Below are 23091 nucleotides of genomic sequence, written 5' to 3'. Positions count from 1 at the left end.
ATGGGGCAGGGGGGGCTCCCCGGCGGCCTGAGCCCCGCCAAGGACCCGGCCGAGCTTTACTGCGGCATAAAAAAAGCTCCCCGAGGAATCGGTGGCAAGTCCAGGTGTGCGCAGAACCCCACACTCGGCAGTTTTGCTTCGTGGGCAGCAACCGAATGAACTTTGGTCCCTCCCCTTGGGAACAAAGGCGAGGTACTTTGTGACAATTAACATAAACCGGTTCAGTGACCTATTAATTAAGGCGGGGATGCGCTCTAGGCAAAGAAGGGAGACCCAGGCAGCTGAAAAAGGCGCCCTGGCAGAGCCGAGCTCCATTAAGGCCTTGGCCCCGCTGAGCGTTCCGAGTTCCTTGCGAGCAGTTAGTGGGACCGCGTCCGTAATATCTGCCGGTTGTTAGAGCCTTACGCTGATAACCAGCAGATGTAAACGCAGCCTGCTTTTGGAGAGGAGACTTTATCTCCGAGCTGGAGCGTTCTAGTGAGTGAGTTGCGTTCTCATGGAGACCAATAACCCCGGCGCCGGCTTCCTCCTCGATCCCTGCCTTGCATTTGTCTTTGGACTCTGCCGCAGCAAACCCGCTCCATACCCCCAGAGAGGTCTTGAAAGACACCTCTCAGCTGTGAGCGGGAGGTGGGTACAGATGATTGTCCATGGATTCAGGCGTTGTGCTCCTAATGAGAAGCCCAGCTGTCCCCCTCCTTCATAATTCTCAGCTGCCGCGGTGGAGAAGGGGGGACAGGATTTCGAGTGTCCTGGGAGTCTGGTTTGCAAATTAGAGAGCCTCCTTCTCCGTGGCATTTGGCTAACTGGGAATGGAAAAGCACGAAACCCTCCACCCTCTGTCACAGGCAATAATGAGATGCTTGTTTCTTTTTCCAGACCCTTCTGAAACCTAGGAAAGCAAACCTTTACCCCCACCTCCATTGTTCCAAGTGATCTTTCTGCACGAAGTATAGAAATGGAAACTGGAGTTGCTGCACGGCAAAGCCAGAAATGTTGGCAAAGCTGCCTCAGCTGCTGTTGGCAGAGTGCTGTAGACAGCACCTAATTTGCTCATCTGCAGTATAGAAACGGATTTAAAAAAAAAATAAAAAAATCGAAAATATGCCTGGTAGGCCTCAGGGAGACCAGGGAAACTTTCCGTGTAACTGGCAGGGAGTTATGCTCTTTTTGTTTGGCTGGGTTTTTTTAAGTACGCAAAAAGCTAGCATCACCTTATCGAGTTAAAATTGAAGTTTGACCAAGAGTTATTCCAAGATAGTGGCTGGATATCCTTACACTTTCTGCAGGCTTAGCACCGCCGACTTCCATTTCGAACCGCAGCTCCCCCCCCCCCCGTTCACAGTACTCGTAACAGAGTTTTTCATGGTACTTTTTCACGGAGGGTTTTCGTGGTGTGGAGGTGCCAGAGGTGTTTTCTCTGCGTGTCAGTGGCACTGCTGTCCTTTGGCGAGCTGACTCACGCTTTGGAACTCGCAGCAAAGACACGCTGAGACCGGGGAGGTTTTCCCAACCTGCCGTGCAGGTTTATCACCAGGGGCTTGGCTGGAGCTTGTCAGTCTGACACTCAGCACGATGCCAAGAGCCGTGTTCTCCTGCAGGCTCGCTGCTTGTCAAATAACAGGGCGATTGTGCCGGGATAACACAGGGTGCCGGGGGGCCCCCCTCGCGCGGGCCTTGTCCGCTGGCAAATCCGGGGCTATTCTTCCCTGTTGCCATGGCCGGTGACAGATAGAGCTGCATGGGGGGGAAAGGAAAATCAAGGGGAGCCATTGTCTTCCCTCGTTATGGGGAACATTATAAAAAGACTGTCTTGTGAGGCGAGTCACTGAATTAATGCAACTCGGTTTTGACAGCAATTGTTATTTTCAGCGCCGCTGTTTTCTCTTCTCTGATCCGCTTCTTCCTTTCTGAAAAGACTTTATAAACCCCACCGATGGTTGAATAAGGTCGTCCCGAATCTTTAAAAAGGGTTTAAAAATGGGAGTTGGGCTAGAAAATATCTTCAGTTCCAAAAAAACTGCTTGGTAAGTTCTCTATAAAAGGAAATTACAGCATAGTTGCAGGTACTTCGGCTTACATCTCCAAGGAAAAAAATTAAAGATAGTTCTGGTGGGCGTGCCATCTGGTGACATGCCCGTGTTATCCTCTGCTGGCAAAACTTACATAAAAAAGAAGCTAGATGAAAACCAATTTTTTTATGGAAGAGTTTTTATTATTGAAGTTGTCTCTTAAAAAAAAATTTAAAAAATTCATCTTTATGATAGTGAATCTCTCTCAGAAGATTCCAGCACAGTTTTTCTAAAAATGAGGTTTGTTTAAGTAGTTGTTGCCTGATGAGTCTGGAAAGACTAGGAGCTGCTGGAAGCAGCAAGTGAGGGTGAGGGCTGTTGTTGGGGGCACATATGTTTGGAGTGAAGGCCAAGTTAACTTGTAAACCAAACTGGGGGCAAAATGAGTTCTCCCTTGTCTGGCTTGTTCTGCAGCACAGTGGAGCCCGGCAGCTGCTTCTCATGCTGCACACGGGTTATTTATTTATTTTTTTTAAATTAAATTAAAATCAGTGAGATGTTACTTTCCCCCCCCCTTACCTCTCTTGCAGAATAATCTCAAAATCTGAGCTGATGTGTTTGTTTCCAGACTGACAAGCAGTGCGGCCTTCCCGATTCTCCAGGCTGCTCCTGCTCTTGGAGAGCATCAGGGCTGTTTGCTGTTGTCCCTTCCTCAGCTTCCCGAGATACTGAGTTGTCTGGGAAGTAGAGCAGACATCCAGATATTTATCTCTCTGTGTTTTAATGCACTACTTTGCTTCACTTTTAGCTCCATGAGTGTAATACCGCTGTAAGAACCGGGAAAGGGCTCTCCACATGGGACTGTGTTCCCATAAAATCACTTTTAAATGTTCTTAGATACTGCCTTCTCAGATAGAAACATTTGGAATGAAAAAAAAAAAAAGGCATAGGAAGAAAGGCATTGTTCAGTGTGAAAGTTGTGTTTACTACAACGCTGTGATGTCCGGTCTTAATTGCTTCCTAATTGTTTGCTTTAATGTCTCGATTGTTTTCCCTTGTTTGTCCTTCCCTCTCTGTGTTTGCAGTGTGAGTGAACCTATGCCATGAGCTGTTCACAGGGAGTCGTGGTGGAAGGAGGATCGTTTTCGGGAGAGGGTTTGTGTGCTGGAAAGTGGCTTTTTTATTTTTTGTCAGTTTTTCATTTTTTATCAGTTACCTTCGGCACCTTTTCATTTTCAGACAGGGTTTCGGGTTTGGATTTAGGACCCCTTCATGGCAACAGCCCGGGGGTCACAGTTCCATCTCGTGCTGTCCTGAGAGATGCACAGTCTGGTTTTATCCTGTTTGAAAAAGGACAAAACGTTAGGAGTGCTTGTCCACCGAGGGGCGGCTGGAGGGATGCAGAAAGGCTGACAGAATGAAGCCACCTGTTTTCCTTAGGGAAGTAAATGGCTGCATTAAATTGGGCCACTTCGTCTTCCCTCCTAAGCAGTAAGGCAGATCTTGCTGCCAGAGCCATCAATAAGCTTTTGACCCACCAATCAACCCAAACCGCAGGATATGCTTTGCGATGCTTTTGGCATTTGTAAGCTGAGCCACTTCCTATTAGAGCTGAGCTACAATGGACTTGCTGTTTGGGTTTTGTCCTTTTTGTTGTGTTTTTTTTTTTTTTTTCCTTAAATTTAAAATACGCAAAGGGCGAGATGGTGGGTTATAAACTCAGCTGCTGTAAAATCTGTTTTCAGCTACAACAGACTCGGAAAAACTAGATTTCATGACATGGGATTATCAGGATCCAGTGCTTTGCTTTGTCATCTGTGCGTGTTGTCTTTTTTTTTTAAAAGTGGCGTTTCCTTCCCTTTTGCTTTCCCGGCACCTGTGTGGCATTAATGTGATGTTGGCTGGCAGGGTTGTGACCTCACCTGAAGGCCACGGGAGGGAGGCTGTGGTGGGCACCCTTGTGCTGCTGTGAAGGACCTTGCTCTGCTGGAGGAGTGCAGAGGTGACTGATGTTGAAAGCATTCGGGGGGGGGGGAAAGTGGGGAAAAGTCCTTTTGTGAAGTCTCTACAAAACACGTAAGGACAAGAAAATTGTTCTTCTCCAAGCGCTCAGGAAGACATCTGTTGCCTTTACCTCTTCTGGGAGGAAATACACTGAATTTTAAAACTGAGCAGGGTGCTGTAAAGTCCCCTCCAGAGTTATATCCTGAGCAGCTTATCCCAAAGCCGCGTGCGTGCAGCTTTTCTGGATCAGTTTAAAGCAGCTCATAAAGAAGTAACCACAAAGTTAATTTTATGATTCCTCCAATAAATTTCCCAGGGCCAGCGTGGTGGTGAAGCCTGCATGTGGATCTCTCAGATGCTTTCCCGGGGCACTGCTGCTCGGGTCAGTGTTTTGGGGAGGGGATTGGAAAGAAGGGAATGGGAGCTGAGGGTTTGCAGGTTATATTTGTTTGAAATAACTTGTAATGTCTCAGTTGGCTGGGTAGGCGTGTGCCTTCCAGGGCCTGACACCCCGTTCTGTGCAGAGTAGGAGACGTGTGGTGCATCCCAGGCGTGTTCCCTTTCATTCAGGGCTTTGCTTCCCAATTCAAATCCGTAGCCTGAGTCAGCAGACAGTCATTTCACGTGGATGAGATGGGAGTTTTGTGTGCCAGCCCCCCGCTGTGGATTCACGAAGGTAACTGTAGATTTTGCCTCGCAAATACGTTTTGATACTTTTAAAAGCAGCCCCGTGATCCTGCCCATATTTCACTTGAGTTTTAGTTGAAGCTTGTTTTTTTTTTTTTTTTTCACATGCTTGGGGTTTTTTTTTGTTGTTGTTGTTGTTGTTGTCTGTCCTTGCACCACTTCATCTTTTCAGTGTGGTCACTTGCCTCCAGAGTTGTGTCCTCCAGAGATACGAGGGCTCCTGACGCACAGAATCTTAATCCCTTCCTCAGCTAAGGAGAACATCTTGCAGATAAGGACTTGATAATGCCTGGATTTGTTGGTCTTTATCACAAGTCTAATTCCTTTCTTTATGACAAAGAGAACAAATGAGCTTAAGTGAGCTTTGGTAAATTCCTCTTTTGCTAAAAATTGAGACGACTCATTCTCGACACTGAAATAATTTCCACACAGATAATCACTGGGTGGGTTCCTTATGCTGACTTCAGTGAAATAACCCATGTTTTGTTTTGGTGGCTGGTATTTTAATTGTGTTTTTACCAACTTGAGTAGCACAGCCCTGGTTTTGCTTGAATGGATTAATTGTTTCAGGGACTTGCTGAGTGTTCTGGATCCAGGAATCAAAATGGCATTACTGTGTCTTATACTTTATGGCCACGAAATACTGCTTTTTCTAACACTGCAGTGTAGCTTTTAGAAATAGAACCCAAGTGTCTCTAATGTCCTGTTATTAACTTTTGTGGTTGACAACTCTTCTTAAAATTTCTTGCTGCATTGGGAGTGGAAAAAAAAAGGGAGGAAAATCTATATTTAATCTCATAGAACAGTTGAACTAACTTTCTACTCAACTGGCAAAGGCACAAGCTGAAATAATTTCAAAAGAAATGTCCTCCTGTGTATGTGGTAGGAGCTGTCATTCCCCCTCAGATGCTTCAGGCAGGTGGGTTTTCCTGATAGGATACTTTGCAAGAGATAAGCAGATTTTCCTCGAGATGGTTACACGCAGCACATACAGGATTGTATTAAATGTGGGGGATATGTGAGAAACACTTGGGGGTGAGCTAATGCAGCGTATTTTTGGAAAGCTGTTGGATTATTCATTGCTGCCTCCTGTCCATTCCTTCTTCCTGTTGTTCTCCGTGTTATTTCTTGCCTCTGATGGTTGTTGTTTCCTGGATCCAGACCCTGTTTTGCCTCTTAATCCAAGTCTAAGTGTAATCTTCCATCTAAGTGTGAGGTTTTCTGTTGGGAAGTTGCCGAGTGTTTCTCCTTTGCCCCGTTCATATCCTCAGCCTGTGCTGCCTGGGGGTTACGGGTCGAGATTATAAAGTGACTCTTCCCCCATGAAAATTGAGCTAAATTTCTCCTTTAACTGCCTTTTTCCTGAACCCATTAAGAGATGGTTCCTTTTATTGTGTTTAAAAGGATTGAAGGCTGTCTTAAACTCTTTAGTTAGTCTTTTTTTTTTTTCTTCCCTTGAAAAATGCCCCGCTCCAATTTTTTAAGTTGTATGACTAGATTTGCTTTAGTCATTCATTAAGCCTCGGTTTCCAAAAGCACTGATCAGCATTTTGGGAAGCCATCCATGTTCTGAGGCATGTTATCCAAGCACTATATTTGGTGTACAAGTAAGGATCTAATTTGATGCTAGAGCCAAGCTTTTATTGCTGCAATTTATCACCCTCAGCGGGTTGTAGATGGCTTTCTGCAAAGCTCTGCTTCTTAAATGTATTTACAGGGTGTGACTGTGACCAGCAGTTTGGGATGCAGAGGGCATTAGTCATGTAAGGATAATTTAGCTGAATGTAAGGAAATCTGTGTGGCAGGAGAAGCAGTTTGCTGTGGAAAAGCAGTGGATGCCTTTAGTGTGGGACACTTGGAAGAAGTAGGGGACTAAAGGAATCACAGGTAGGCAAACACTGTTGATCAAACCTGCTTTATTCCTGGGAAATGCTCCCCTTTTTCCTCCTGCCCCAGCAGCCTGGTGATGCTTTATGGGGCTGGCAGCGTGTGTGAGGCTGCCCGAGGCAAGCTGGGGCTCTCTAGGCCACTTCAGGACATTCTCAGTGACTTGGGGAAAGATCTTCAACTCCTTCATGGCTACTTAAACGGTTTAGTAAACCTTCTTCCTCTCTTAAAGCTTCCAGGGTCTTTTCTTTAAACACCATCCGGTGTGTTACTGAAAGAAACCACCCAGACTCGGAGCTTTATGTATTTCCTTATGAATTGCTCAGTTTTATATATAAGAAAGGGTAGGATTTTTTTTTACAAAAAAAAAAAAAGGTACAGTTGTGTCCACTGAACAGTGTATTGGGTACGTTCCTGCAGGAAACAGGTTGGAACCTTTGTGGAAACCAAACTTGGAAGTGTAACTGTGCCGCGTTCTGACTTGAGTTTGAGTTCATGCTGTGCCCTCCCTTTTGAGCAGGCTGGTGCTAATTGACAGAAATAAGGGTTTCCTGAGAAAAGAGGGGAGACATTAGTGAGGAGATAGTGCTGTTTAGTTCGCAGGGAGCTCAATTAGTGACTAAAGTGGTCAAAATAGTAAACTCCATCTAGTAGGAAAAAAAACAAGCAGTTGGAGAAGAAGGAATACTTCTTGTTTACCTTCATCAAAGCTGCCAGTAGCCTGGCCTTTTTAAGATGTACTATCTGAATATTAGGGTATTAGAAGAAATAAATCTGGTTTTGATTATTCCCTACAGTACCATTGATGTGTGTTTGTGTACATACGTGGTAAGGTTTAATACTGAAGTAGTAAAAGAATGTGGATCTGATTGAAAGGACCCAACAGAACAGCCAGAAGTCGTCAGCTTGCCTAAAGTTTTCCTGTGCTGGATGCTGTTGTAGACTCGTGTTTGTGGCTCTGGCCTGCCCCTCTCCTTGCACTCCTGTTAGTCCTGCAGGGGACAAGGCTTGGGAGGTTGAGTCACTTCCGCAGCCGTTGGCTGCCCTGGGAATAGTTTAATTGTGTTTGGAGTGCACAGACAGGGCTCTGGTAGTATCCAGCCAGGGCAACTGTGACTTGCTTTGTTTATTTTGAGGCTTTTCCCGGAGATGAAAGTGTATTAAGTGAATGTGTTGTAAATGAAGCAAGGGAGTTTATTCTGTGTGTGAGCATAGCAAAGTGGTGATGATGTCCTGGTTACGGGATGGGGTTCTGGACGCTTGCTCGTGCCTTGCCTTGGGAATTGCGATTGCTCGGGAGAGGGGTTGCATCCAACTGGGTAAACAGCAGGAACACCATGGGGTGGGGTTGTAGCGTAACACCTCCCCCTTGTTTACAGGCACATTCTGAGCCTGCAGACTGAAAAACGGAGGCAGAGAGAAGCTTGGCTGGAAAACAGGCTGTGGCCACCTAACATCCCTGTGGATTTGGCACTGCAGGACAGCTGAGGGAACATGTCACAGGGAACAGGGGAACGGCCGCTCTCCAAACACTGGTCACTTGTCCCCTGCTCAGAGCTCAGCCAGCAAAAGGTTCCCTGTGGGCTTGTTTTGGTGCTCCTGAGAGCTTCTGAGTTGTGCTGGACCGCTCCTGCATTGGCTGGGTTTCACTGGCTTCCAAATGTGTGTGTACAGGAGGAAGAAAGCGTGTTTAAAGAATGTGGATGTGTACGTGTTACGACAGCTTTAACACTGGGGGGTGGTGGCTGGGACAGGCAAAAGCAAAACTGTTCCTTAAGGCTACCTTAAATAACTTTCTCCTTCCTGGATGTGAATCATCTGATAAACTTCAGCTCTTTTAACGTGTCGAGTCTTGTGTCCAATGGTATCTGTGTTTTCGAGGAGCTCTTCATGAGGTTGTGAGTTTTCTGCTATCCTATATGGAATTTCAGTGTGTGAAGACAGCTGTTTTTCCCTGATTTTAAGCCAGATTTTAAGCCAGATTTTAGTCCCCACCACGACGGGTAGAGAATGAAAAAAATCTCATAAAACCCCACTGATTTTTCTTGTCAGTACTCCAGTGGAAGGAGGCACCATTTGAAACCAGGATATGATGACAACGGTCACTGTACCCCTTGAGAAGCATCTTCAGGCTGAAAAGCCCACGGAGAATTGAAATTACTCCATGGTGTAGCAAATAAAGAATAAACAACATCTGTCCTGTTTTTATAGGAAACATCATGTGTCTGTGGAAATTTTTCAAGTCAGTGCCACTGATTCTTGTCTAAACAAAGAAAGAAACAATCCAAAATGAAAACCTGGAACTGCTTTCTGCCTCACCTTTTGGGAGAGCAGCTACGTTGTGGAAGGAGTTGGCAGCTCCTAACTCCTTCCCAGAGCTGCTGCATGGAATGCCTGCATCCTGAATTCTTACCTTGCTTTTGTTACCTGCAAATTCAAGTGGCTGGACTGAGGCAGGCTTACTGCAGTAAGTGAGCAGGAACTGGACTGGGAAACAGCTGAGTTTTTGGTGGTGTGGGAGCTGGAGGAAGCAATGCCTTGCTGGAGCGCTGACTCTCTTCAGGACAGAAATGTTGTGACTACTCGATTTTAAAAATAGAAATACTCAGGTTTAATCTCATCAGTGCAGATTTTGAACGTGTACAGTTTGATTTTACTTTCTGTCCTTCTGATGCTGTGGTTGTCACAGGGAAGACGTGTTTAAGTGCTGCAGCTATTGATTTCATTGCCAAAAAGTAGCTTGTGCTTCTATTTTCATTTCTATGTTGATGTGTTGGCTAGTGGAAACTAACCCGATCCCACTGTGATGTTTCTATTCTTAGCAGGATGTTATCATTTGAAGCCCTGTATTATTGTTTAAAGGCTGGAAATGTTTGCTTTTCTGGAATTTGGGTCTTGTCTTACAGTGTTTCTGTGTTTAAAAACAGCAGCAGGAGAAAGGAGACGAGGAGGTGCAGAACTCAAACTTGGGGCTTCTGTGGTAAACTCAATTGTTGGCCTGTGGCAGTGAGTCCCTGCCTCAGTTTCCCTGTGTCTAACGAGACATTAGTGATCCCTACTTCAGAGCTACTTTGTGAGGATTAATTAATGCTCACAAAGGCCTTTGAAGATGAGAAAAGCGGGAGCTGAAGCAGGAAAAGTTTCCATGCCCCAGGTGAATGTTCTGTGCGCTCTCTTGAGTTCAGCTTTTTCAGAATCTCTAGAGCGTGTCCAGATATTTTGAAGGGCTGATTTTGGTCTGGCCATGGTGGTGGCTGCTCTGGGTAGACACTGAGTGGTACAGCTGTGCTTCCAGGAGTTAGCTCCTCACACCTTCCCCCAAGGAAAGGAGTGACACCCGTGGCCTCAGCATTGTGGAGCGGTCAGAGGGATGTAGGTGGCAGGTGTGTCCTGAGGACGGTGCCACTGCACAGCAGGTGAGAGCTTTGGGTCAGTTCTGTGGTAAGAACAAGCTTTGAGGGCATAACTTCCATTCATGAGCAGCCTAAATCCTTCTGGTTTGATTCAGGTTTCTGCAAATCCGCAGCAGGCTGGATGGAAATAGGTGAAAAGCTCTCTTGAAAGGCCCTGTGGACAAGTAACCACTCACCTGGGAGTGAGGAGGCCTAAGCCAGGCCAGCCCAAGTGCTTCCCCTGGGAGCACCGAGGTTTAGGTGGCTCCTTTCCTGCAGTTGCATCAAGAGCTGAGGCTGGATATTTAAGCTGCTGTGAGTGTAGATGTGCCAGTGCTGCGTTTGAATCTGAAACGAGCTGTGGTGTAAGCAGGACTCCTGAAACTTTTCCCTTCTTCTGGAAACATCGTCTTGCCAGCCTAAAGCAGCACAGCCTGCGGAATCCACATCATGAAACCCACTCCCCTGTCAGCAGATGACTGGATAAAATTACAGCTCTGGAGGAAATTTGGTGTTCTTGCCTTCACAAGGGAGTTGTGACGTCTGTGTTGGGGCCGAGCGGCGCGTGGGCTTCTGCCGGTGGGAAGGGCTTGTTGTGGCTTCCGAGCCCGGCTCCAGCTCCGTGAGTCAACTGCCTCAAACACACTTCCTGATTTAGTGCTGGGTCGGGCTGCATCTGCCACTGCCAGAGCTGCACTTCCCTGTAAAAATAGAAGGGCATAATTTGCTAGAAACGGCGGATGTGGGAGTGAAGGGAGCAAAGCCTCCTTGGAATCGCAGGAATTCGTCGAGAAGCTGGGTCTTCTAAAAGACTGGGAACTGGCTGTGACAAATAGTGGGGGTGATGCAGCGTCTTCCCCCTTTCATGGCCTTTTTATGTTTGAGGAAAATGGGATCTTTGGTGGTTTCTCTGTCCCCTCTCACTTCTGCGTTAATATTGAGAGATTCTCAGTTTCTTAACAGGGAAAGGCAGGTGCTGCCTGTTAGCTTGGAGCATTTTAAAGCCTGGGGAGAAATGGCTAATTCTGTTACGGGGATGTAGCTGAAAATGAAATGTCACGCTTGACCCAGACATTGATGATGGTGTGCATCATTGGCCACCTGGCAGAACTCTGTAAAAGTTGCTTTTTCTCACTGATTGCTCAAAGATTTGAGGAAGTAGACCTGAGAGAAGAAGGCTTCGTAAATCTGTCACGTGAAACAGATTGGCATGATGGGAGAAAAGAATTATTACTTATTTGGTTAAGTAATAGGAGAGCTTCTGAACCAATAAGGTAATTGAAGTAATGCTTGCAGCGACGTTTATAACCAGGCTTTCCAAGAAAAACCTTGTCCTATAAAGGCTTTAGCTCAGAGAAGCTGTCCCTGAACTGTGTCTCAAGGAGTGTGTGACCGTGCATGCAGTTAACTGGCTTCCCATATGGTGAACTGCATAAATGCATGGAATTCTGATAATTTATTGCCAAAATTGCAGCTATTTCCATAGCACGTGACGACCAGCAGCCTGCCTTTATCCTAATTACTTTTCCTTTTGGATGCCTGCCTGCCTTCCACATGAGACCGTTTCCTGCTGTCTTAGGGTGCCTGTGCTGGATTTGGGTACGGTGGGAATTCCTGCCCAGAGTTTGTCAGAATAGACTACTTACTTAGGGAGTTTGCTTGTGCCTTATTCCCAATCCCTCATCCCTTACACCCCACTAACAAAAATTTCTGTTCGGCCCTTAGAGACATGGTGAAGAATTGCCCAAGTCTTTTGTATAAAGAAGGGAGATCTGGATAATATTTGCAGTGAAAATTGTGCTGTCTGAGTTTCACGTCCTTCCCCTTGGAATTCAGAACTCAGTTTGCCTTGTCTGACAGAAATCTTTTCTCAGCTAAATACACGAAAACATTCACAAATATTGGCTCATCTGACAGTTCTCTGCAAATATTTGATTTTGCACGTCATGTTTCTGACACGTTAGGGGTTCATGTGCCATCCGGGCTCACTGCCATCGTTTAAAATTCAGATGTCTGAACTTTGTCTTCTGAGCCAGTCTGTGTTTTTCAAACCAAACTGTAGGTAAGAAGATGGTTTAAAACAAACCAAAGTACCTGCAACTTTTTGCATCCCAGTTTTTGTTAAATACCCTGTTTCAATGTGAAAATACGTGAGCGGGGAAAGTATTTAATGTCAGCCTTGTCCTTACGTGGGGCTCGTCTGCTCGTTGCTTTTTTCTCATCCCATTCCAAAAGGCCTCCAAATATTTCCTCTCTCTTTTGCAGTGGTAGTCGCTCTTCCAAAACCTTCAAACCAAAGAAGAATATTCCAGAGGGGTCTCACCAGTACGAGCTGCTAAAACATGCCGAGGCCACGCTGGGAAGCGGCAATCTCCGGATGGCTGTGATGCTTCCAGAGGGGGAAGACTTAAATGAATGGGTTGCAGTTAACAGTGAGTTGCTGACCTTTTTTTTTTTTTTTTCAGGAGGGGATGTTGGATGTGGGCTGACACTTGTGGGAGGACAGCTGTGTGCCTCTTCCTGTGCCTGGAGAAGGGGAGGCTCAGGGGGGGACCTTCTCGCTCTCTCCGACTCCCTGACAGGAGGGGGGAGCCGGGTGAGGGTCGGGCTCTGCTCCCAGGGAACAAGAGGCAGGACGAGAGGAGGCGACCTCAAGGTTCAGGTTGGACATCAGGAAGAATTTCTTCATGCAAAGGGTTGTCGAGCATTGGAAGGGGCTGCCCAGGGAGGCGGTGGAGTCCCCATCCCTGTCCAAGGAACGACTGGTTGTTGGTCTGGTTGACAGGGAGGTGTTTGGTCACAGGTTGGACTCGATGATTGTGGAGATCTTTTCCAACCGAAGTGATTCTATGATTCTAATGGGCTTTGCAGTTTTCATCAAGTTACTTCCTTTTGTTTCTACCGAGTTCTGAGCCTCTGGTCTAGTAAGTCTGATGTCATTACTTTAACTTCCTCTAAAGCTGTCTGTCCAAACTCTGTGCTTTCATGCCGAACCATTATGCCCAAATTAATGTTTTCTGATTGCTTGACTCTGTTTCCTCCTCCTTCCTCTCCCTGCTGCATGAGTTTTTTCCCTCTGCTCCTCAAGAATGGATTATCCCACGTCCCATCACGCTCTGTAGCCTATGCAGTTCTGGCTGCCACAGGCCCTGTCTGGGTGTTCCCTCACCTTTTGTCTCTCAGGCTTGGTGTGCTCCCGTGGTGGTGTGGGATTGCCTGTGCACTGCAGTAGAAATCACGCTCGAGATGAATGTCCTCTGATTGTTTCTGTGGTTCTGCCTATTTCTTCTTGCTCTTTACACGTTTGGGAAGTGAAACTGTCCCACTGACGTGAACCTTCCTGTTCCTAATTAGCCACGCAGTGCCCTAGTGCTCCACTTGTCACTGCTTCCAGGGCCGTGATGGAATTGCTGACACCATCCTTTGTAAGAGTTTGTTCACACTGCATTGCAAAACTGTCTAGAGAAAAAGCCAGCCCACTTTTATGAGCAAGCATTGCTAAAGATGCTTCGTGTGTTGCTGGCATCCTTCCCTTTCGGTGGTTCCTTCACTCCGTGTCTCTGCTTTCCCGTGCGGCAGCAGTTTTTTTGTCTTCCCAGGTGACTTAACTGCTGAATTAACTCAAATGAAACTATAGCTGTGTAATTAAAGAGTGCTCCAAAATAATGATGTGCTCCTTTCCCTGACAGCATCCCTCCACCACAGCCAGCCCCAGAGCTGCGAGCCCCTTCTGCTCACTGGGATGTCCCATAAGGAAATGAAATGTGTGACTCGGTGTCCTTGGTTTTACCCTGCGCAACCCCGAGAGCACAAAAACAAACGTGCTCTGCTCTTCCCCTTCTTGCCCAACCCTCAGCCCGACTGATGTCTTTGGGGAAGAGTTGACGGGCGTGTGGGTTTTGAGACTTCCAAGTGTGGGATTTGCCACAATCAGTCGTTTTGCCGGAGCCTGTGTGGGTTTTCTGGACACGCCCGCCTTGAAGCAAACACTGGGCCGTGGTTTCTGCTGGGAGCAGGGAATGGAAACTTAATTAACAGTTCTTGTGTGCACTTAGGAAGCAAGGGCTCGTGTCCTGCTTCTGCTGAGCAGTAGCTGTAACTTCCTGCCATGATGTTTTTGTAATCTTTCGTGTTGATTCTCTGAAAGATACCTGGAGATAAAGTGGATTTTATGAACTGGTTGCAGTGGCCACAGTTCCTCAGAACAGAACCTGCTGTTGGTTATTGTAAAACCTTCCTTTCAAAGAGTTTGGAGTAATGAAGCACCAATTTGAAGTAGTAAGAACAATGGGGATATTTAGGTGTGCCAGCTTCTGGGTGTTTTATTTCAGTAATTCAGCTGTAGGCCACAAAAAAACAAACCAAACAAACCAAAAAGGTTTTGGCTAAGGGAAATGCTTTTCCAAACATAGAACAAAACTTAAAAAATAGCACTCCAGAACAAAACTCCCAAGGCTAGTTTATAGTGAGGAAACATTGTGGACTAAATATTGATTTGTGGTAATTAGTTGATATTCTAAGGACAGGAGTTGTTTGCTGCTGTAGCTCTTCCTGTGCCGTGACTTCTGTATCCAACTCCCGTGCATGTACCTAAAAGAGAGCAGGGTTAGGTGGGATATTGGGAAGGAATCCTTCCCTGTGAGGGTGGGGAGGCCCTGGCACAGGTTGCCCAGAGAAGCTGTGGCTGCCCCATCCCTGGAAGTGTCCAAGGCCAGGTTGGATGGGGCTTGGAGCAACCTGGGATAGTGGAAACTGTCCCTGCCCACGGCATGGGGGTGGAATGAGGTGATCCTTAAGATCCCTTCCCATTCAAAACATTCTGGGATTCTCTGAAATGTTCCTGGAAAAGGTGGGCATTTGGAATAAAAAGCCTGAGGGAAGCCTAATGAGTCACCTAATGAGGAAAGTTGGGAAGTTTACACTGAAAATCTTTGTTTTATTCCACACTTGCCAGTAGGGTTTGGGATTCTGATAAAACACAGCAAAGTTTCAGAAAAGGAAGTAACTCTGCTTTCTCCTTCCTTTTTCTCCTTCCAGCTGAAGGTTTTGCTGCAGTGAACAATTAAATAGTTGTTGGAGGCTGTTCCAGAAAGTTGGTGGTTGCGTTCTGCATCTCTTTTATAATGGATCTTAAAAAAGCAATAACAGTGAAGCTTTTCCCACCATAAACATGCCAGGATCTCTGCTTTGCAGTCTGGGCTGTAGGAATCTTGTGTTGCAGAGTGTTAATGGGTGGTTTTGATGCTTTTCAGCTGTCGACTTCTTCAACCAGATCAATATGCTTTATGGAACCATCACAGACTTCTGCACGGAGGAGAGCTGCCCTGTGATGTCTGCTGGCCCAAAGTAAGAGCCTTTTGGCTTGCCAGAATCTTCCTTGTAGGTATTGTGCAAATATTAGATGCCTGGATAAGAATCCCCCCACCCTGTGCCTCGCTTAAGTTTCGCTTCTTGGATTCTTGCCTATGCTTTTGTACAGACATCCAGTGTCTGTGCTTTTTTTCTGCTCTCCAGATGCTTAGTGTCTTCCAAGGAGGAAAATACCTGCATTTCTGAGTGAGGGGTAAGGGAGGCCTCTGCTTCCTTCTGAATTACTGTGAAAGCCTAAATAAACAGTAAAGAAAAGCAAACCTCTCCTCCACTTCCAGAAAGGGATATTTTCTAGTGAGGAAAATGAGCCATGATTGGGTTTTCTGTTTATAGATGGCCAGTAACTTGGGGTTTTAGTGTAAGAAAATTCCTTCCTCTGAAAAATGCATGGTGGTAGTGGGGGGTGAGGAGGGAAGGTTCTCATTGCTGGATGTTCTTTGGATGAGATTTTCAGCATGGAGTTCTCTTTGTTGGCTTGCTCTGGCTCCAGTCTGATCCTGGAACCTCAGGATTGTCCTGCATTAATACCACTTCAGTCTTGGTATTAGGGCAGTGCCGGCTGACAAGGGGTCCTGATTTTTAATAAATCCAGACACATGGCCCATTTGGCACGCCTGGGATTTTTGCATGTGTTCTGAGATACAAAAATCAAAATGCTTTCAGGCCCTCTGATTTGTTGCTGTTGGAAAACTGGGATCATTTTATCCCGTTGCGAGCAACACCGTCACAGTCCCTCATCCAATTTGTTTATGGTGAAATTGTTCTCCCAGTTGGTGTTCTGACAAAACTGAATTTGTTAAACAAAACGAGAAGGCAGATTTATCAGAGGCTGTTAAGCGTTGCATACAACCATGTGTGTGATTTTTAAAAATAGAAACGCTTGAAAGCTGGTATTGTCAGGCTCCCCATGTTATTATGTTTGGGTGTTTTCAGCTATTATGTTTCCAAATTATCCACCTTCTCCCGTGTCTGGACTGGTGTCAGAAGAGTTCCCCCAGCCAGGCAAAATAGCTGTTCCATTCTGAATTTCACGAGGGCATGTTTCTCTCTGGTTGTGTGCATAGTCTAGAAGCTTTCTTAATCGTGGGGTCAGAATCCCAGACTGACCTGGGTTGGAAGGGACCTTAAAGTCCATCTTATTCCAACCCCCTGCCGTGGGCAGTGACACCTTCCATTAGGCCAGTTTGAAGGGAGGGTGTGTGAGCAGGGGGAGCATCCTCCCAGGCCTTGGCAGGAATGATTCCCTGGTGCTAAGGAATGTCTTGTCCCACCTCAGGTACGAGTACCACTGGGCAGATGGGACCAACATCAAGAAACCCATCAAGTGCTCCGCGCCAAAGTACATCGATTACCTGATGACCTGGGTCCAGGATCAGCTGGATGACGAAACGCTATTTCCTTCCAAAATAGGTAAACAACTAGAGCTGAACAGTGGCTCTGGGTTGCAGTTGTGCAGTAGTCGTCAAGTCTTAGGGCAATAAAAGGCCTCCTTAGTGACTGACACGTAGGGCCGGTGTAAAAGCTTACATTATCTGTGTAAACACACTTATCTCTCGAGATAAAATGGATGGGGCAGTGCATGAACTCTGATCCCTCTATCAATACTCCTAGTAAACATCTCTCGTCGTTCTGAATCCAGGAAGTATTGTTTCTACTTAATAACTGACTCCAGTCAAATCTGATGGGTTTTTTTCCAGTTTGAACAGTGAGTTGTTTCTTTGGAAATAAAGGATTGGACCTCAAACCCTTATAACCCATCATTGGTAGAAACTGGCAGCTTTTTGACACAGGAATGGTGTTTGGTCTTCATAAGGAATTTCTGGGCCTTACCTCCAAAGAAGCTGAATTGCACCTTTGATCTTAATGATTTTTTTTCTATTTTTTTTTTTAAGTGAAAATGAAATATAGATGTTTTCAAGAGGTTTCTTTTCTTTTGAGAAAGTAGGACGAAAATAGCAACCAACCCCCAATTCAGAAACAATAACAAGAGAGATCCCTTAATTGCTTTAATTTTGTGAATAGTTTCTGAAGCTTTTGGCACATTTTCATTAAGCTTCTTCAGAGAAACAGGGCTGCCTTCAGAGAGAGGGGGACTTAAAGGCCACAAGCTAACCAGCTAAATAAGAACTTCCCATGGGCTGCAGCAGCCAGAGGAGGAAATGAGATGGACATGTGAACAGGGCAGGGTTAAGCAGGAGTATGAAAACATTGTTGCTGAGGTCTGAAAGCATTGGTGAGGTCCTGGTTGGCCTTACAGCACCCAGAGCTTGGGCCTCTGGCCTTCAGGCAGGACCTCAGCACTTGGAAAGGCAGCAAAAGACCGAAGCTGACTGGGGAAACTGGTAGGTGAGGAGAAGCTAGACAGGTTATTCTTTTTAGATGGTTGATGCATATCTTTTTTTAGCCTGGGGATGTGTCAGCTAAAGAGATGATCGCTCCCAGTAGCCGGTTGCCGTTTCCAGACCAATTTTAATAAAACCTGTGCAGTGACAAAGGTCTGCTGTTTAAACTGCTTTTACCTGTCCTGGGTCGTTTTCCCTGGAATGACTGAAAGGAGCATGTCCCAGAATACTGAAGCAGGCAGTTCAGAAAGCAGTATCCTGTGGCCAAGGGTTTGGGAAGAGCAGGATGGAGACGGGAATCTTTTTTGCTGGGCACGAGGCAAGTGGAAGAGAGCCTATTTCTGATTCCACTTGGGTCAAGAGAAGTGTAATTATTCCATGGTTGATGCCAAAAGTGGTTTCAGTCACCTGCTCCCAGGTACCTGGTAGAGCTTGTCCTTGTGCCTCAGCCCAAGCCCGCTGTGATTTAGGGGCGGAATTGCCGAGCGGAACGAAACAGCCCTTCTTGTGCAAGAGGGAGGGTTGGGTTATCCTGGCTTTCCAGAGTACACAGGCGTGGAAAAAGAAGCCATCTGTTTCCTCATTTCCAGGCGTCCCATTCCCAAAGAACTTCATGTCAGTGGCCAAGACAATTCTAAAGCGTCTCTTCAGAGTCTACGCTCACATCTATCACCAGCACTTTGATCCCGTGATCCAGCTGCAGGAGGAGGCACACCTTAACACTTCTTTCAAGCACTTTATATTTTTTGTTCAGGTAAGGAAGTTGCAAACAGTGCTCTCTCCTCAAAGCTACATTACTCCCTTTCCCTTGTGGAAAAAAAAGAGCATTTTCTTACATTTCCGTCCTTTACATGGGGGGGGAAAACCTTCAGGCAGTGGCACGTGGGCAGGAAAGGCTGTAGTGGCTAAGCCTGGACTCAGAGAGCCTACTGCCAGATGAATTCTGGCTGAGTAAGGCTTCTCACCTGAGCTGCACGTGCAAAACTCTGTGTGTGTGTCTTTCTCCTCATCCTCATTGCAGGAATTCAACCTTATTGATAGAAGAGAACTTGCACCACTTCAAGAACTGATTGAAAAACTCACCTCGAAGGACAGATAAAAGGAAGAGGACTTCCTGAAGTCACTTGTTTCTTTAAGCAAGCGTGTGGTATTTGTTTTTTTTTGTTCATTTGGTTTTTTTTTAAAAAAAGAAAACAAAAACAAACCCTGTGCTGTTACCAGTGACAGCCGAGATCTACTTTCTGTGCTTTTACTAGGGGAAATCTTTTCTCTGTTAGTGACACATGGTAAATAGCTTTTTTTTTTTTTATTATTATTTTTATTTTATTGTTACTCATTGTGGAATTTCTAGCAGGTGCTGAGTGTTAAAGGAAACGTGCTTGGTTGGGGGATTGACTCTGCTGGTGGATGGGTTCTTGTGTTGTGTCAGTGGTAGCCCATTCTCATGAAGTCCCTAAAAGACTTGCTTACATTCTCTAAGTGCCTTGGCAGACTCACTTCTGAGGTGCAAAGCACATACAATACTGAACATTGCTGGAAACAGAAGATATGTACTAACACCCAGACACTTACTGATACTTGTTCTAGAAAAATATATATATGCTTACACTAAAAAAAAAAAAAAAAAGCCATAACTTGCTGAAATCAATGATCTCCAGCTTTTAATACAAATACTTGTCTTATTTTTTTAGAGATGAATATGGAATTTTTCAAAACTAGGTAATTTCTTACAAAGAAAAGCGAAGTTCTGGTCGCTGCAGCGAAACGGCCAAGGTGGTGTCAAAATCACACACACCTCGTGCTGAGCAAGTACCTCCACCTCTGTTGCCATGGAACTTTTCCTGGTTGCTTTTGCTTTTTTTAACAGGGAAGCACCAGTTGGGTCACTGAGCTCTTTGTTAAGCTCCCGAGCAGTTGCCAAACGAACGTTCAGTTTGCACAAACGCAGTTAGAGGGGAAAAAACATCCGTCGTAAAAAATTGCACTGGGGTAATGCTAAGGAAAACCTGGATGGGAAAAATGACTAGTGGAAAGGTATTTTTAAGTTGGGAGTACAAAAGCTCTGTGGGAGAGCTCCGATGGCCTGTGTTTGTTGTGGTGGGAAATCTGTCTTGGAGGGAAGCTGAGTTCATGGACCACTTTGGAGTTACATTAGCATAGAATCCCTGCTGCTGAGTACAGATGAGGTATTTCAGAAGAAAAATGTATAAAAGTGAGTCTTTGCTTGGAGATACCAGTGCAGTAATTCACATTTTTGGCATACTTCTGCCATGGGAGGGTTTTGTTCTTGTCGTTGTCGCAGTTTTTTTTTTGCTTTTTACTAGCCAGTTGTAGAAATCCAGAGGCATCTGCTGCAGTTCAGCCAATCAGAATTGGAATGTACTAAGTAAAAAAAAAAAAGAGTCTTTGGTGGATAGTATTTTTTGTATTTAATATCTGGCAGTAGAGAGACTTTGAGTAGTTTCTAGGCACGTAATAAAAGCTTGGAGATCATGATTTGCCCGACAGCTGTATGAACACATTGTTTAATCACACAACACTTGAAAATAACACCATTGAAGGTATGTTTGCAGTGGTGGGGATTTAGTATCCCCGTGCTGTTTCTATTTGCAGCTTTTCATTGTTGGTTTTTTTGTTTTCGCTTGTAAAAGCTGTGGGACCAGAAGTTGAGGTGTGTTTACGCTCTCGAAGTCAGGGCACATGGAAATGCCACACAAAATGGAATCTGGATCAGGTGAATGTGTTTATAAAATAGTGCATTTATGGGGGGGAAAGAGGGGGACACCCCCTTGCCCCCCAAACAAACCCCAGAGAAACAAACCCCGATGGACTCTGAGGGACCCCGAGCCCCTGGAGACAGGAACTTCCAGCTTTGTGGTCATTGGGAGCGGGAAGTGCCGGCCGGGTTAAACCAGGCCGTGCTGCCAGTGCTGCCTGAGGCCTGCCAGTCTGACAGGGTCAGAAATCCCGTGGTTTGGGGTGGCTTGCAGCTCTCTTGGACCTCATGAGGGATTCGGGTGGTGCCTTGAGGAGGGGCCACCTGCCTCGAGCTGGGAAGGGGCAGATGGCCGAATCCTTGGAGCTCAGCCACCCCGGCAGTGCTGCCAGCGCTCAGGTGATGGAGCCGGGATGTCTTGTCCAAGTCTTTCAAGTCAGGGATACGAGGTAACCGTGCAAAGAGGAAACAAACCCACTGCGTTGTGCTGGTGCCGGGAGCTGAGGGCAGAGAACGGGTTCCAAGGCCTGTCTGCAAGTATCCAGTTTCTTTTCCTGCTTACTATGCAATGTAGAGCTTTGAACTTCTGCTTTTCCTTGGAGATACTGAGGAGCACTGTCCTTACTCAGTCCTTAGGACCTGAACCCTGTCCCCGTGTCCCTGGCCCTCAGTTAACAGGTAAGGACACCTATTTGCTGCTATAGACTCGACTCACCTTTCAGATTGTTCCTTTCTGTTTCCTGCCCCCGCCCTCTTTTTCCCGGATCACCAGACACAGTTTTACTGCCAACACCTCCTTTTGGGATAGTTGTTTTTTCCTTGCTCCCCCTTGCCTACCTGCCAGAGTGCAGTTACTGTACATAACCCCCCTTTTAGTTGGATTATTTAAGAAGCTGCAGCACAAACAGAGATTCCTTGCTTTTTTTCCCCCCTAAAATATTCCCTTTTACGGCGAATCTCGTTTCCTTCACTGCTGATAGCAGTTGTCTCTTTTCCAACCTGCACTCCTAAAACCACTGGCAGTTTCATGGGATGCCTGTTGTCTTTCCCTGGATATCGTTTCTTTTAACATGAGACTAACATTGGTGATTTTCAGTGTTAAACCTTCTTATTTCCCTGCTTTTCTTACAGTTTCCCCTTGCCAGGTTCAGTTTGCAGCCTGTAGGAAAATATCCAAATAAGTTTGGGTTTTTTTGTTTTGATTTTTTTTTTGTTGTTGTTGTTAATGTTGTTGTTGGAAGAACCAATTCCCTAAATTGTTCATAGAGTAATGTATTTTTAGGGGAGATTAATTTTTTATAGCCACTAAACTATACTCATTATTTTTGTACGTTTGCAACTTGGGACATTTTTCCGAGCCGTGTCGCGGAGGGAACACTTATTTTCATGGCTGTTTGACTACTTGGGAATGCTGTGGTTGTGTTGTGTGGAGGCACATCACCTCGATGTGCAGTGGAAGAGAGAGAAGGATGCAATAAAGATGAGTGAGGTTTCAATAAAAGGCCATTTCTGAAGGCAAAGAAAAAAAAATAGTATATTCCGAAAGCGACACTAACCTTTCCTCCTTTAGAATCCTAAAATATATGGGAGAAAATACAGTGCAAAGTAAAAAAAAAATGCAAGGAGAGAACCCTTACTGTGAGCTAACTGTGCCAATACCGCTTCAGTTTGTAGTCACTGATGGAGACTTTAGTTTTAAAGGAAAACAGCTTTTGATTTTTAAAAAAAAAAAAAAAAAGAAGCTGAATGTCTGAAAATCCGCACCGTGTTTATTTGAGAGTTGTAAATAATGTATACAGATGGTTGTATGTGATGGGACAAAATATTTAAATCCTAGGGTTTTTTTTTTTTTTTTCCAATAAGAAACCGAAGGCTGTTTATAAGAGAAAATAAATAGCTATGTTTGACCATGACTGCCTTTATTTCCTTCTTGGACTTGTTTCTAAAGGATCTCCTACTCTCGAATAGATTTATTTTTTCCCCCCTCTGTATATTGTGAACATCTGCCCATGACACACCCGAGGATGTCACCAGGTCACCGACGTCACTCGTGGTGCAGACTCTTGCCCTTGGCCCTGCCCAGTAACACAGGTGCCTTTTTATTTTGGGGAGCTCTTCTTTCTCCTCAGAGCCTCCCGTGACCCCAGTGGCTGCAGGGCTCCAGATTTCCCACCTCCCATCCCCACCTGGCTCTGCCCCGTGGTAAGTCCGCTCTCACGTGCGCTTTGTGGAAATGGTGGTGAAAAACATGAATTTTGCCACAGTTTTTCAGCACAGATCTTGGGTCAAGGCTGCCCCGCTGCCTGTGCCCAACCCATAGATCTGAGGGGTTTTCCCTGTTTAACTCCATCCTCCAAGAATCAGAAGGGTCCTGTAGTGGGATGGTATTATGGGAAACGTGGGTTTGTTGCTGGCTGTAGAATCTTAGAATTCCAGAATGGTTTGGGTTGGAAGGGACCTTCAAGATCACCTCATTCCAATCCCCTGCCGTGGGCAGGGACAGCTTCCACTATCCCAGGTTGCTCCAAGGCCTGTCCAACCTGGCCCTGGACACTGCCAGGGATGGGGCAGCCACAGCTTCTCTGGGCAGCCTGTGCCAGGGCCTCACTGCCCTCACAGGGAAGGGTTTCTTCCTGAAGTAAAAAATCCCTTCCTAAAGTAATTCCTCCTTAAACTCAAGA

The 23091-nt window shown here is 45.8% G+C and overlaps 1 protein-coding gene across 1 annotated transcript; it reads left to right on the top strand.

The window, feature by feature from the left end:
- Positions 1 to 22027, top strand: MOB1B (MOB kinase activator 1B). Its single transcript, XM_018089047.3, has 6 exons — positions 1 to 104; positions 12248 to 12414; positions 15235 to 15328; positions 16629 to 16762; positions 18285 to 18448; positions 18716 to 22027. The coding sequence occupies exons 1-6, from the start codon at positions 1 to 3 to the stop codon at positions 18791 to 18793; spliced, it is 741 nt and encodes a 246-aa protein (XP_017944536.3). The 3' UTR covers positions 18794 to 22027.
- The last annotated feature ends 1064 nt before the right edge of the window (positions 22028 to 23091 follow it).

This window comes from Manacus vitellinus, unplaced genomic scaffold, assembly GCF_001715985.3.
Source record: "Manacus vitellinus isolate BGI_N305 unplaced genomic scaffold, ASM171598v3 scaffold_112_pilon, whole genome shotgun sequence".
NCBI lineage: Eukaryota > Metazoa > Chordata > Aves > Passeriformes > Pipridae > Manacus > Manacus vitellinus.
This window is presented reverse-complemented; position numbering and strand designations above follow the sequence as displayed.